Source organism: Oncorhynchus nerka, linkage group LG14 (assembly GCF_034236695.1).
Source record: "Oncorhynchus nerka isolate Pitt River linkage group LG14, Oner_Uvic_2.0, whole genome shotgun sequence".
NCBI lineage: Eukaryota > Metazoa > Chordata > Actinopteri > Salmoniformes > Salmonidae > Oncorhynchus > Oncorhynchus nerka.
Window position 1 is genome coordinate 79543941 of NC_088409.1, and position 15850 is coordinate 79559790.

Consider the following 15850-nt stretch of genomic DNA (forward strand, 5'->3'; position numbering starts at 1 on the left):
TCAATAAAACTCGTTTTTCAACCGCTCCACAAATTTCTTGTTAACAAACTATAGTTTTGGCAAGTCGGTTAGGACATCTACTTTGTGTATGACACAAGTCATTTTTCCAACAATTGTTTTCAGACAGATTATTTCACTCATTATTTCACTCTGTATCACAATTCCAGTCGGTCAGAAGTTTACGTACACTAAGTTGACTGAGCCTTTAATCTACCCATCGTGGCTATAAGAAGTTAAACAGCTTGGAAAATTCCAGAAAATGATGTCATGGCTAGAAGTTTCTGCTAGGCTAATTGAGATAATTAGAGTCAATTGTCTGTGGATGTATTTCAAGGCCTACCTTCAAACTCAGTGCCTCTTTGCTTGACATCATGGGAAAATCAAAAGAAATCAGCCAAGACCTCAAAACAATTCTGGTTCATCCTTGGGAGCAATTTCCAAATGTCTGAAGGTACCACGTTCATCTGTACAAACAATGGTACGCAAGTATAAAAACCATGGGACCACGCAGCCGCCATACTGGTCAGGAAAGAAACGTGTTTTGTCCCCTAGAGATTAACATACTTTGGTGCGAGAAGTACAAATCAATTACAGAACAACAGCAAAGGGCCTTGTGAAGATGCTGGAGGAAACGGGTACAAAAGTATCTATATCCACAGTAAAACGAGTCCTATATCGACATAACCTGAAAGGCTGCTCAGCAAGGAAGAAGCCACTGCTCCAAAACCACCATAAAAAAGACAGATTACGGTTTGCAACTGCACAATGGGGACAAAGATCGTACTTTTTGGAGAAATGTCCTCTGGTCTGATGAAACAAAAATAGAACTGTTTGGCCAAAATGACCATCGTTGTGTTTGGAGGAAAAAGGGGGAGGCTTGCAAGCCGAAGAACACCATCCTGTCCGTGAAGCACGGAGGTGGCAGCATCATGTTGTGGGGGTGCTTTTCTGCAGGAGGGACTGGTGAACTTCACAAAATAGATGGTGTCATGAGGCAGGAAAATTGTGGCTATATTGAAGCAACATCTAAAGACATCAGGATATTAAAGCTTGGTAGCAAATGGGTCTTCCAAATGGACAATGACCCCAAGCATACTTCCAAAATTGTGGCAAAATGGCTTAACGACAACAAAGTCAAGGTATTGGAGTGGCCATCCCAAAGCCCTGGCCTCAATCCTATAGACAATTTGTGGTCAGAACTGAAAAAGCGTGTGTGAGCAAGGCCTTCAAACGTGACTCAGTTACACCAGCTCTGTCAGGAGGAATGGGCCAAAATGCATCTAACTTATTGTGGGAAGCTTGTGGAAGGCTACCCGAAACATTTGACCTAAGTTAAACAATTTCAATGCAATGCTACCAAATACTAATTGAGTGCATGTACTTTTTTGACCCACTGGGAATGTGATGAAAGAAATTAAAGCTGAAATAAGTAATTCTGTCTATTTTAAGAATGTGAAATGTCTGAATAATAGTTTGTGTTGAGCCTAACTGACCTAAGAATGGAATTTTTACTAGGATTAAATGTCAGGAATTGTGAAAAACTGAGTTTAAATGTACTTGGCTAAGGTGTATATAAACTTCCGACTTCAACTGTAGGTACATGACGTAATGACGCCACGTAAAATTTCCCAACCTAGCCCACAATGTCTGCTGTGTGGATCGAGCAGTTATTTGAAATAGTAAGAAAATTTCAGCGAGACAACTCAGTCGAAATTCATTAAAGCCAAGAAAATAGAATTCATTGCCCTTGACAGTCAACCGTTCTCAGTCGTGGGTGATGTTAGCTTTCACCGACTGGGCGAGCACCAATACACATAACCAAGTGCGCTATTTTTCAGATGTTGCCCTAACTGAGTTAAACAGTAATAGCGTCACTGCTATTAGCTTCACGACATGCATACTCATCGCTGCAACTGCCGTATGGACTCGGGAGAGGCGAAAGTCGAGAGCCGTGCGTCCTCCGAAACACAACCCAACCAAGCCACACTGCTTCTTGACACAATGCCCACTTAACCCTGAAGCCATCCTCACCAATGTGTCGGAGGAAACACCATGTACCTGGCGACGTACACTGCGCCCTGCCCGCCACAGGAGTCGCTAGTACGCGATGGGGCAATGACATGACATTCCTGCCGGCCAAACCCTCCCCTAACCCGGACGATGCTGGGCCAATTATGTGCGCCTCCCCATGGGTCTCCCGGACATGGCCAGCTGCGACAGAGCCTGGACTCTAAACCAGAATCTCTAGTGGCATAGCTAGCACTATGATGCAGTGCCTTAGACCACTGCGCCCCTCGGGAGGCCATGGTAGACTTAACTAAAGAGATCCATCAAGAAGCTTTAATATTCTGGGGGAATTGTATAATTGAAGTTGAGCAATATTCCAATTGTAGGCCTATTTCTGTAAAGGGGTAGTGAAATAAATCTGCCATAATTAATGAATGTGTTAGGTAGTTATATGCAATTAAAAGTTACATGTTTATTGTAATTCAACGACCACTTATGTCTTTCTAGTTCAGTGCAATATGTTGGTATTGAAGTCAAATCAAATCAAAGTACATGTTTAATAATTTAGCACCACCCATTGATGCGATGTAACATTAAAATTCTGAATACAGGGTAAAACAAAAGAGAACAAAAAACTTTCATGGTTGTCCCAAGCTATAATCCAGTGATTCCCTAACAAACCACCTCAGAGAAGGTTTCTGGAGACTCTCTCGGACAAATACATTTTAGCAGCGCCCCCACCCCTCATCGTTCTGTAGCAATTCTCTCTCGCTGTATCCCAATCACAAATAAAACCATTTAATAAATGATCCAACCAAAATGTAGAATGACAGTCCTTAGTGCTGACTTTGAGTCTAGGACTCGAATTCCAGCTTCTCAATTTAGCACACATCATCCCTGTTTATGAACAACAACTTTTTATTGCTGGTAATGACTCTTCTCATTACAGCCCCCTTTTGTCCCTGTTTTGCTGTCACAAGTGGCCTGGCAGGGTGTATACCACCCCCCACTTTCCTTCACCCGACACTTATCATTCTAGCGTGTCTTCTTCAGATAGCGTTTACAGTTCATTTTCACAACGTAACATTTGCCTGTGACATTTCATGGCCCTTGATAATGTCACATTTTTTTATATCCAAGTAGATAGTTCAGTTTCTCTCATGTACACAAGTCTCACCTGAGCTGTTCTCTCTCTCCACACTCACTCCACAGGTGCTCTCATTACCCCGGCCCTGGTTTATGGCTCGGACTCAGATAGGAGTGGTAAAAGTCACTGTCTCTCATTGCACGCCTTTGTTGCTCTTTCTTAAGCCTGTTAGGGAGGGTTTTGAGGTTTACACACACTCAGTGTCTTAATGCATGGTAGGAATAATTTGACCACAATCTGACCACCTTCCCATGATAACCTCAAAGTACAGATCATAACAATAGTTTAGTTAATTTCATTTCTGTTTCAGGAAATCCAGACAAACATTGACTATATGATGAATTTTGACATGAACCTTTTCTTCATAACATTATCTCAATGACAAATGTCAATAAGCATAACGTATTGTTACTGCTAAAACCATTTTTCTAAATTAGTCCATACTCCTTTAGTCTACTGGCGACCTCTCGGAAGAGTTACCAGATTATGAAGTTAGCACCCTAACCACTCGCAGAATTCCACACTCCATTATCCAATCTGGTAAAATTTGTATCAAAACAAAAACACAAAATGAAATCAGCAATACATATATCACAATCCATTTTAAATAGTTGTCATCCCTTATTAACATATGTTCCTTTCTATAAGCAGACTGAACACTGTACCACTGTATAAGTACACAAGGACCAGGACCTCGGAACTGGTCATTTTCCCCTTTGGAACACGTGATTCAGTAACATGTTAAATCAAAAATAAACAAATTCAAATAACTAATCAACTTAGAATTAGAACTCTAACTCCCTACGGAAATAATAATCTCCTAAAGTAATGGTACAATTTGGATCGAGACTGGTGTTTCTCATTCATTTTATAATGAAATTCCCGTGTTCCGTTAATTTCTAGTGAGGTTGATCATTGCTCACGATAATTTTTTTAGGATACAGGGCATTCGACACCATTAAAATGTTTCCTCCACCTTTTCTTTCCCTGTCCTTCAGAAACAATTGAAGTACCTTTTCAAACATTTCCATCCTTCTGCATTGCCAATTTAACTGAATTGAAAAGACCCCATCCAATAAATCCCACAGTATCAATACACCACTAAACGTACATTCGTAACCAGTAAATGGTGTGTGCGTGCTGGTGAACCGTAGGTCCAGAACACACATGAACTGGCCTCACTTATTATCTTGAACTCGTTTATGGCCTAATCCAATTACATTAATACCTCAAACTGCCGAATATCACTAACTGCTCTCCTCCCTCAATCTCAGGGGACCTTCCAAATCAAAATAATGAAACCGCTCTTTCGGAAAAGTGTACATTCCGTTAGCATTCACTATGCAACATTTTAATCAGCAATCCAAAATAATTAATTATAAACTAAACCTATTAATTGTAAATTCACTGTCCTTACTCCAATCATGAAATGTTTGTTTTAATCCACCCCATCCTTTATTTAGCATGTACTACCCTTAGACACGGCGACATTATCTCACCACCAAGTCTAACACTGGTCTTCTTACCTCATTATTCTCCATAACCACCACATAAAACATTTAAAGTTAATTTTAGGTTTGGTAACCCCTATACCAATTCCTCGTGACCCCTCCACCCTTTCGAACATCCTAGAATCAATTCCAGAATAAGACTACATAAAACGTAAATCTATTTAAAAATAAAACCACAATGTCTCGTATCAGAAAAAACTTAACAAGGCATGTTTAGCCATCTAATTTAAATGTGTTACCTTTAGAGTCCATTCCCCTGGCATTTCGCCTAGATTCTTCAACCCAAAATAAGTTTTCCTGTGGCAAATTTAGCCAATTTCCCATCGTAAGGAATCCACAATATTTCATCCCTGGCTTCTACTAAAAAGTTCGGTAAAACGTGATCTCATAAGTCTTCCTTCACATCGAAACCGTAATCTCTATGAATCATTTATCGATTGAACAGAGCCTATACACCGCTAGGTGAAAGTTTAATTCCTGCTACTTTCAGGAGTATTTCAGTCTTTTTGTTCCAGCTTTGATGCACCTGTGCTGACCTCGCCTTCTGGATGGAAGCAGGGTGAACAGGTAGTGACTAAATCTTTTTTGCCTTCCTGTGACATCGGGTGTTGTAGGTGTCCTGGAGGGCAGGTAGTGTGCCCCTGGTGATGCGATGTGCAGACCGCACCACCCTCTAGAGAGCCCTGCGGTTGTGGGTGTTTCAGTTGCCGTACCAGTCGGTGATGCAGCGCGACAGAATGATCTCAATTGTGTACCTGTAAAAGTTAGTGAGGGTTTTAGGAGACAAGCCAAATTGTTCAGCCTCTCGAGGTTAAAGAGGCACTGTAGTGCCTTCTTCACTACATGGTCTGTGTGCGTGGACCATTTCAGTTTGTCGGTGATATGTACACGAGGAACAAAAAACTTCCCACCACCTCCACTGCTGTCCCATCAATGTGGACAGGGGGGTGCTCCCTCTGCTGTTTCCTGAAGTCCACAGTCATCTCTTGTTATGCAGACATTGAGTGAGGTTATTTTCCTGACACCCACACTCCAAGGGCCCTCACCTCCTCCCTGTAGGCTGTCTTGTTGTTGTTGGTAGTCAAGCCTACCTCTGTAGTGTTGTCTGCAAATTTGATGATTGAGTTGGAGGTGTGCATGGCCATGCAGTCGTGGGTGAACAGGGAGTACAGTAGGGGGCTGAGAACGCACCCTTGTGGGGCCCCAGAGTTGAGGATCAGCGGAGTGGAGATGTTTCCTACCTTAAACACCTGGGGGCGGCCCGTCAGGAAGTCCAGGACCCAGTTGCACAGGGTGGGGGCGGCCCGTCAGGAAGTCCAGGACCCAGTTGCACAGGGTGGGGTCGAGACACAGGGTCTCAAGCTTAATGATGAATGTGAAAGGTACTATGGTGTTGAATGCTGAGCTGTAGTCAATGAACAGCATTCTTACATGGGTATTTGTCTTGTCGAGATGGGATAGGGCAGTGTGATGGTGATTGCATCGTTTGTGGAGTGGGTCTAAGGTGGAGGTGATATGATCCTTGACTAGTCTCTCAAAGCACTTCATGATGACAAGTGAGTGCTACAGGGCGATAGTTATTTAGTTCAGTTACCTTAGCTCTCTTGGGAACAGGAACAATGGGGGCAATATTGAAGCTTGTGGGGACAGCAGACTGGGATAGGGATTGATTGAATATGTCCGTCAACACACCAGCCAGCTGGACTGTGCATGATCTGAGGACGTGGCTAGGGATGCCGTCTGGGCCGGCAGCCTTGCAAGGGTTAACATGTTTAATTTATTTTACTTACGTTGGCCACGGAGGTGGAGAGCCCACAGTCATTGGTAGCGGACCGTGTTGGTGGCACTGTATTGTCATGAAAGAGCGCAAAGAAGTTGTTTAATTTGTCTGGGAGCAAGACGTCGATGTCCAACGAGGCTGGTTTTCTTTTTGTAATCCGTGATTGTCTGTAGACCCTGCCACATATGTCTTGTGTTCGAGCCGTTGAATTCCGACTCCACTTTGTCTCTATAACATTGAAGGTTGTGCAATGTAACAACAATATTTAGACTTAGGGTTGCCACCCGTTTGAGAAAATACGGAATAGTTCTGTGTTTCACTGAAAGAATAAACATTTTGTTTTTGAAATGATAGTTTCCGGATTTGATATGATAGTTTCCGCCTCTATCTAACAGCACACTTCAAGTGACCCTCGTTCAAGATGGCCGTACTTCTTCATTACACAAAGGAATAACCTCAAACAATTTCTAAATACTGTTGACATCCAGTGGAAGCGATAGGAACTGCAAGAAGGTCCCTTAGAAATCTGGATTCCCAATGAAACCTCATTGAAAAGAGAGTGACCTCAAAAAAAAATCTGAATGGTTTGTCCTCTGGGTTTTGCATGCTAAATAAATTATTTTATACTCAGACATGATTCAAACAGTTTTAGAAAGTTCAGAGTGTTTTCTATCCAAATCTACTAATAATATGCATATCTTGTCTTCTGGGGATGAATAGCAGGCAGTTGAATTTGGGCATGCATTTCATCCGGACGTGAAAATACTGCCCCCTGTCACCAAGAAGTTAACTAGGGACCGGACATTAGCGAGTAATATACTTGGAAGTGGTGGGTGATGTATGTGCATCCGAATGAAGACCGCTCCTCTAGAAGACTGCTAGAAGACCGCTCCTCCGACGGCGTTGTTTTGGGTCGGCCTCTGTAATCAGTTCAAATGCCCTGGGAGGTGCAGACAAAGGATCCGCTTTGGGAAAGTCGTATTCCTGGTCGTTGTGCTGGTAAGTTGACGTCTCTCTGATATCCAGTAATTCTTCCCGGCTGAATGTAATAACACTTATTAACCTCTTGAAGCTAGGGGGCACTATTTTTATGTTTGGAAAAATAACGTTCCCAAAGTAAAAAGCCTATTTCTCAGGACCAGATGCTAGAATAAGCATATAATTGACAGATTAGGATAGAAATCACTCTAAAGTTTCCAAAACTGTCAAAATATTGTCTGGAAGTGGCTTCTATTTTGAAAACTCCATGTTCCATAGCCTCCCATTGCTCCATTTAAAGGGATATCAACCAGATTTCTTTTCCTATCGCTTCCTCAAGGTGTCAACAGTCTTCAGACATAGTTTCAGGCTTTTATTTTGAAGAATGAGCGTGAACGACCACATTGCTTAAGTGGATAGGTGGGGGCTCTGAGTGAATTGTGCGCAAAAGAGAAAGGCAGCCATTGTTACTCCCGGTCCTAGTGAAAAGCCAACTGTCCCGGTTGATATATTATCAAATAGATATTTGAAAAACACCCTGAGGATTGATTATAAAAAAACATCTGACATGTTCCTGTGGACATTATGGATATAATTTGGAATTTTTGTCTGCGTTGTCGTGACCGCTCTTTCCGGTGGATTCCTGGGCATAATGCACCAAATTAACGGAGATATAAAAAATATCTTTATGGAACAAAAGGAACATTTGTTGTGTAACTGGGAGTCTCGTGAGTGAAAACATCTGAAGATCATCAAAGGTAAACTATTAATTTGATTGCTTTTCTGATTTTCGTGACCAAGTTACCTGATGCTAAGTGTACTTATTGTTTTGTCGAGCGATCGATAAATTTACACAAACGCTTGTATTGCTTTCGCTGTAAAGCATAATTTCAAAATCTGAGACGACAGGTGGATTAACAAAAGGCTAAGCTGTCTTTTACAATATTGCACTTGTGATTTCATGAATATGAATATTTTCTAGTAATATTATTTGACTGTGGCGCTATGCTATTCAGCGTTGCTGATGACAATTATCCCGGATCCGGTATGGGTGGTTCAGAGAGGTTAAGGTTTTCTGGGCTAACAATGTAAGAAATAATACATAAAAAAACTAAATAATGCACAGTTTCCTAAGGACTTGAAGCGAAGCTGCCATCTCTAGCTGCCATCTCTAACTGCGCTATCTTTCTTTTCTCATTCAGTGCGTAAATAAGCATGTGGCATGTTGCTATTCAAATTTCATCGGTCTTGCTGACTGTTGATGTTCAAATGTCACCTCAGTGAAATACCCACAACAATCAACCTCGCACCGGTCTTGAGTCCTAATGGATACAATATTTCCTTTTAGAATGTATTGTAGGCAATACTAATGTTTCTGTTTTCTTGTTGCTCTCCCATGCAGGTTTCCTGTTTGGTCAATGGGATGTTAGAGGTCTGGAGGCGTGCCAGAACTGAAGGAGCATGGTGAAGCACCAACCCCTGCAGGTTTACGAGAGGCAGCTGTGTTTGTCATGTCTCACAGGGATCTATGGGTGCCGGTGGAAACGGTACCAACGGTCACATGATGACACCACTAAGGTGAGTTCTGCCTAGTAGACCTTACGTTTGTACCTAAATGACCATAATGGACATGGCATGTTGGTATATGGAAGTTAGTAATTTCTGGAAGATCTATTATCGGCCAAATGTCAGTTGGTTGACTGGAGCGAGTGTAATCAAATGGTACCAGACAGTCCACTTTCTTTTTTTCGTTCCAAGTTCACTGCAGGATTACAGCACCACACTGCATCTTATATCTCACTATTAATTAAAAACACTCTAATTTGGCGTGTCTGTGAGAGCGTGCAGTGCATGTGGGCAGGATTCCTCCCTGCCATCCATTACCCATGCCCCATCTTTCAAGATGCATTTATAAAAAGCCATGTAGGCCCACTGTTCCCTGGGCGCCGAAGATGTGGATGTCATTTATGCCACCCCCCCCCCCCCCACACCTCTGATTCAGAGGGGTTGTTTTAAATGCGGAAGACACATTTCAGTTGAGTGCATTCAGTTGTACAGCTGACTAGGTATCCCCTTTTCCCTTTCCCATCCCTCCTGTAATAACCTGTCCTTGGGCTGTCACTGGAGGTGCCTTTGGCCTTGCAGAGCACCTACATGTCCTGGAACTGTGTTTAAGTCTGGACGTGCTGCAGATAGTATTCAATTTTTTTTATCAAGCATTCAGAGCCTCCCCTTGGTCACATTCATCGCAACGTTTATTTGTTTAAGTAGGTTTTCCATAATGCCAAGCAGCCCTGGTCTGTCAGATTTAGTACCACATGGTAATTGGAGCACAATAGTCCACCATCACCTAGCTAGCCTGGGACAAGTAGACAGAGCTGAGAGGGCTGAAACCTGTGTGTGAAATATAACGTACCGTAAATGTTTTAAGTGGTATAGAAATGTGACACTACAGTGCCTTCGGAAAGTATTTAGGCCCCTCGACTTTTTCCACATTTTGTAACATTACAGCCTTATTGCAAAATTTGTTTAAAAAAAAAAGTGAATAATCAATCTGAGCACAATACCCCTTAATGACAAAGGAAAAACAGGTTTTTGTAGATGTTTGCAAATTTATTAAATTAGAAACTGATATCACATTTACTTAAGTATTCAGACCTTGTTGAAAGCACCATTTGGTAACGATTACAGCAGGGTGTCTTATTGGTTATGACGCTAGAAGCTTGGCACACCTGTGTTTGGGTAGTTTCTCCAATTATTTTCTGAAGAGCCTCTGTCAGGTTGGATGGGGGGGGTTGCTGCCTTTTGGCACCTAAAGGATGATCAATGGAAACAGGATGTACCTGAGCTCATCGCAAAGGGGCTGAATATTTACGAAAATGTTTATATTTTTTATATACATTTGTAAAAAGTCTAAACCTGTTTTCTCTTCGTCATTATTGAGTATTGTGTGTAGATTTGAAATGTATGGAAGGATCCATACGGGGAGGGAGAAAGGTAGAACGCATCAGACGTCTTTTGTCCTCGTCTTGTCGTGTCGTGTATATATATATATTTACAACTTTTTTTCACATACATTTTATTTTTTATTTTCCATCAACTCATCTTCAATACACTCTCCTGCAACCTGCCTCACCAATTGATATGTATAAATACGTATTATTTACCTCAAATCTGCAATCAAATCTGCAATCCTCCATGAAGCTAGCCAGAAGCTAGCCAGAAACTCCAAGAAGCTAGCCAGGAGCTAGCCAGGAGCTAGCCAGAAGCTAATCAGAAGCTAGTTAGCTTCTTTACTGGCAACTCGTTCGTATTCAGCTAACCACGGTTTGTGGTCATCAGCTATCCTTTAACTCGAAAATCTATCGCCAGTTTTGTACGGCGCAGCGCGGCTCGGAACGGAACAAACCGGACCGATTTTTTTTCTCTCCATGTCCCTGGATTTCAACTGCTCTCTGGACATTCACTCCCGGATCTCACAGCTAGCTGGCTGCTATCCGTGTGTCTATCTACTTTCGTCGATTCCGGAGCAAACATCAATTACTCCGGAGCTAGCCAGCTCCGTCAACCACTCCTGAGCTCCGTCAATCACTCCTAGGCTGCAGTCACCTATCCGGACCCGTTTTACTGCCTACACGGAGCCCCTCCGGGCCTTCACAACTGGACTGCCGACGTTATCTACCCGAAGGAGATCCGGCTGGCTCCTCCGTCGCGACGTTACCTGAATGCCCATCTGCGGCCTGCTAACCGTTAGCTGTCTTACCGGCTGCTATCTGAATAGACAATCGGACAATTTATTTATTTTTATTATTATTATGTTTCTTCTTGGGCCTCTATAACTATATCTATTGTTTTTTATTTTTTTGTTGTTGTGTGATTTGGACTAATCCCCTCTACAACACGGAACTCCACTAATCTACTGACGGAACGCAAGAGGTGGCTAACAACAGACCTCCATCCTATGCTAGCTTGCTACCGATGTCCTGGCTAGCTGTCTAAATCGCCGTGACCCCCAAACCAACCTCTCCACTCCCTGGACCCTTTTGATCACTCGTCTAAGGATGCCTCTCCTTAATGTCAATATGTCTTGTCCATTGCTGTTCTGGTTAGTGTTTATTGGCTTATTTCACTGTAGAGCCTCTAGTCCTGCTCACTATACCTTATCCAACTTATTAGTTCCACCACCCACACATGCAATGACATCTCCTGGTTTCAATGATGTTTCTAGAGACAATATCTCTCTCTTCATCACTCAATACCTAGGTTTACCTCCACTGTATTCACATCCTACCATACCTTTGTCTGTACATTATACCTTGATGCTATTTTATCGCCCCCAGAAACCTCCTTTTACTCTCTGTTCCAGACGTTCTAGACGACCAATTCTTATTGCTTTTAGCCGTACCCTTATTCTTCTCCTCCTATGTTCCTCTGGCGATGTAGAGGTGAATCCAGGCCCTGCAGTGCCTAGCTCCACTCCTATTCCCCAGGCGCTCTCTTTTGATGACTTCTGTAACCGTAATAGCCTTGGTTTCATGCATGTTAACATTAGAAGCCTCCTCCCTAAGTTTGTTCTTTTCACTGCTTTAGCACGCTCTGCCAACCCGGATGTTCTAGCTGTGTCTGAATCCTGGCTTAGGAAGACCACCAAAAATTGAAATTTTAATTCCAAACTACAACATTTTCAGACAAGATAGAACTGCCAAAGGGGGCGGTGTTGCAATCTACTGCAAAGATAGCCTGCAGAGTTCTGTCCTACTATCCAGGTCTGTATCCAAACAATTTGAACTTCTACTTTTAAAAATCCACCTCTCTAAAAACAAGTCTCTCACCGTTGCCGCCTGCTATAGACCACCCTCTGCTCCCAGCTGTGCTCTGGACACCATATGTGAACTGATTGCCCCCCATCTATCTTCAGAGCTCGTGCTGCTAGGCGACCTAAACTGGAACATATTTAACACCCCAGCCATCCTACAATCTAAACTTGATGCCCTCAATCTCACACAAATTATCAATGAACCTACCAGGTACCCCCCCAAAGCCTTAAACACGGGCACCCTCATAGATATCATCCTAACCAACTTCCCTTCTAAATACACCTCTGCTGTCTTCAACCAAGATCTCAGCGATCACTGCCTCATTGCCTGCATCCGTAATGGGTCAGCGGTCAAACGACCTCCACTCATCACTGTAAAACGCTCCCTGAAACACTTCAGCGAGCAGGCCTTTCTAATCGACCTGGCCGGGGTGTCCTGGAAGGATATTGATCTCATCCCGTCAGTAGAGGATGCCTGGATATTTTTTAAAAATGCCTTCCTAACAATCTTAAATAAACATGCCCCATTCAAGAAAATTAGAACCAGGAACAGATATAGCCCTTGGTTCTCCCCAGACCTGACTGCCCTTAACCAACACAAAAACATCCTATGGCGTTCTGCATTAGCATCGAACAGCCCCGTGATATGCAGCTGTTCAGGGAAGCTAGAAACCGTTATACACAGGCAGTTAGAAAAGCCAAGGCTAGCTTTTTCAAGCAGAAATTTGCTTCCTGCAACACTAACTCTAAAAAGTTCTGGGACACTGTAAAGTCCATGGAGAATAAGAACACCTCCTCCCAGCTGCCCACTGCACTGAAGATAGGAAACACTGTCACCACTGATAAATCCACCATAATTGAGAATTTCAATAAGCATTTTTCTACGGCTGGCCATGCTTTCCACCTGGCAACTCCTACCCCGGTCAACAGCACTGCACCCCCAACAGCAACTCGCTCAAGCCTTCCCCATTTCTCCTTCTCCCAAATCCATTCAGCTGAAGTTCTGAAAGAGCTGAAAAATCTGGACCCCTACAAATCAGCCGGGCTAGACAATCTGGACCCTTTCTTTCTAAAATTATCTGCCGAAATTGTTGCCACCCCTATTACTAGCCTGTTCAACCTCTCTTTTGTGTCGTCTGAGATTCCCAAAGATTGGAAAGCAGCTGCGGTCATCCCCCTCTTCAAAGGGGGGGACACTCTTGACCCAAACTGCTACAGACCTATATCTATCCTACCATGCCTTTCTAAGGTCTTCGAAAGCCAAGTCAACAAACAGATTACCGACCATTTCGAATCTCACCATACCTTCTCTGCTATGCAATCTGGTTTCAGAGCTGGTCATGGGTGCACCTCAGCCACGCTCAAGGTCCTAAACGATATCTTAACCGCCATCGATAAGAAACATTACTGTGCAGCCGTATTCATTGATCTGGCCAAGGCTTTCGACTCTGTCAACCACCACATCCTCATCGGCAGACTCGACAGCCTTGGTTTCTCAAATGATTGCCTCGCCTGGTTCACCAACTACTTCTCTGATAGAGTTTAGTGTGTCAAATCGGAAGGTCTGCTGTCCGGACCTCTGGCAGTCTCTATGGGGGTGCCACAGGGTTCAATTCTTGGACCGACTCTCTTCTCTGTATACATCAATGAGGTCGCTCTTGCTGCTGGTGAGTCTCTGATCCACCTCTACGCAGACGACACCATTCTGTATACTTCCGGCCCTTCTTTGGACACTGTGTTAACAACCCTCCAGGCAAGCTTCAATGCCATACAACTCTCCTTCCGTGGCCTCCAATTGCTCTTAAATACAAGTAAAACTAAATGCATGCTCTTCAACCGATCGCTACCTGCACCTACCCGCCTGTCCAACATCACTACTCTGGACGGCTCTGACTTAGAATACGTGGACAACTACAAATACTTAGGTGTCTGGTTAGACTATAAACTCTCCTTCCAGACCCATATCAAACATCTCCAATCCAAAGTTAAATCTAGAATTGGCTTCCTATTTCGCAACAAAGCATCCTTCACTCATGCTGCCAAACATACCCTTGTAAAATTGACCATCCTACCAATCCTCGACTTTGGCGATGTCATTTACAAAATAGCCTCCAATACCCTACTCAACAAATTGGATGCAGTCTATCACAGTGCTATCCGTTTTGTCACCAAAGCCCCATATACTACCCACCATTGCGACCTGTACGCTCTCGTTGGCTGGCCCTCGCTTCATACTCGTCGCCAAACCCACTGGCTCCATGTCATCTACAAGACCCTGCTAGGTAAAGTCCCCCCTTATCTCAGCTCGCTGGTCACCATAGCATCTCCCACCTGTAGCACACGCTCCAGCAGGTATATCTCTCTAGTCACCCCCAAAACCAATTCTTTCTTTGGCCGCCTCTCCTTCCAGTTCTCTGCTGCCAATGACTGGAACGAACTACAAAAATCTCTTAAATTGGAAACACTTATCTCCCTCACTAGCTTTAAGTACCAACTGTCAGAGCATCCTACAGATTACTGCACCTGTACATAGCCCACCTATAATTTAGCCCAAACAACTACCTCTTTCCCAACTGTATTTAATTTATTTATTTATTTTGCTCCTTTGCACCCCATTATTTTTATTTCTACTTTGCACATTCTTCCATTGCAAAACTACCATTCCAGTGTTTTACTTGCTATATTGTATTTACTTTGCCACCATGGCCTTTTTTGCCTTTACCTCCCTTCTCACCTAATTTGCTCACATTGTATATAGACTTTTTTTTTTTTACTGTATTATTGACTGTATGTTTGTTTTACTCCATGTGTAACTCTGTGTCGTTGTATGTGTCGAACTGCTTTGCTTTATCTTGGCCAGGTCGCGATTGTAAATGAGAACTTGTTCTCAACTTGCCTACCTGGTTAAATAAAGGTGAAATAAAAAAAAATTAAAAAGTCAAATGTATGTATAAAGCCCTTCTTACATCAGCTGATGTCACAAAGTGCTGTACAGAACCCCAGCCTAAAACCCCAAACAGCAAGCAATGCAGGTGTAGAAGCACGGTGGCTAGGAAAAACTCCCTAGAAAGGCTGGAACGTAGGAAGAAACCTAGAGGGGAACCAGGCTATGAGGGGTGGCCAGTCCCCTTCTGGCTGTGCTGGGTGGCGGTTATAACAGAACATGGCCGAGATTTTCAAATGTTCATAGATGACCAGCAGGGTCAAGTAATAATAATCACATTGGTTGTAGAGGGTGCAACAGGTCAGCACCTCAGGAGTAAATGTCAGTCGGCTTTTCATAACCGATCATTCAGAGTATCTATACCGCTCCTGCTGTCTCTAGAGAGTTGAAAACAGCAGGTCTGAGACAAGGGAGCATGTCTGGTGAAACTGGAGCAGCAGCACAACCAGGTGGACTGGGGACAGCAAGGAGTCATCAGGCCAGGTAATCTTGAGGCATGGTCCTAGTGCTTAGGTTTTCTGAGTGAAAGAGACAGAATACTTAAATTCACACAGGGCACTGGATAAGACAGGAGAAATACTTCAGATATAACAGACTGACCCTAGCCCCCCGACACCAACTACTGCAGCATAAATACTGGAGACTGAGACAGGAGGGGTCGGGAGAC

The 15850-nt window shown here is 43.3% G+C and overlaps 1 protein-coding gene across 4 annotated transcripts in view; it reads left to right on the forward strand.

Annotated features, from left to right (window-relative positions):
• LOC115141946 (glycerophosphodiester phosphodiesterase domain-containing protein 5-like) overlaps positions 1 to 15850 on the forward strand; it is a 124290-nt gene that overhangs the window by 45875 nt on the left and 62565 nt on the right. For 2 of the 4 annotated variants that reach the window (XR_010458542.1, XM_029681372.2), the window contains exon 2: positions 8826 to 9001. Coding sequence is in view for 3 of the 4 variants with exons in the window: in XM_029681372.2 (XP_029537232.1) it covers positions 8885 to 9001 (117 nt within the window). In the remaining variant the exon portion in view is untranslated. Of the gene's footprint in view, positions 1 to 8825; positions 9002 to 15850 lie in introns of those variants that run through there. The other 2 variants (XM_065000472.1, XM_065000473.1) reach the window with 1 other exon arrangement.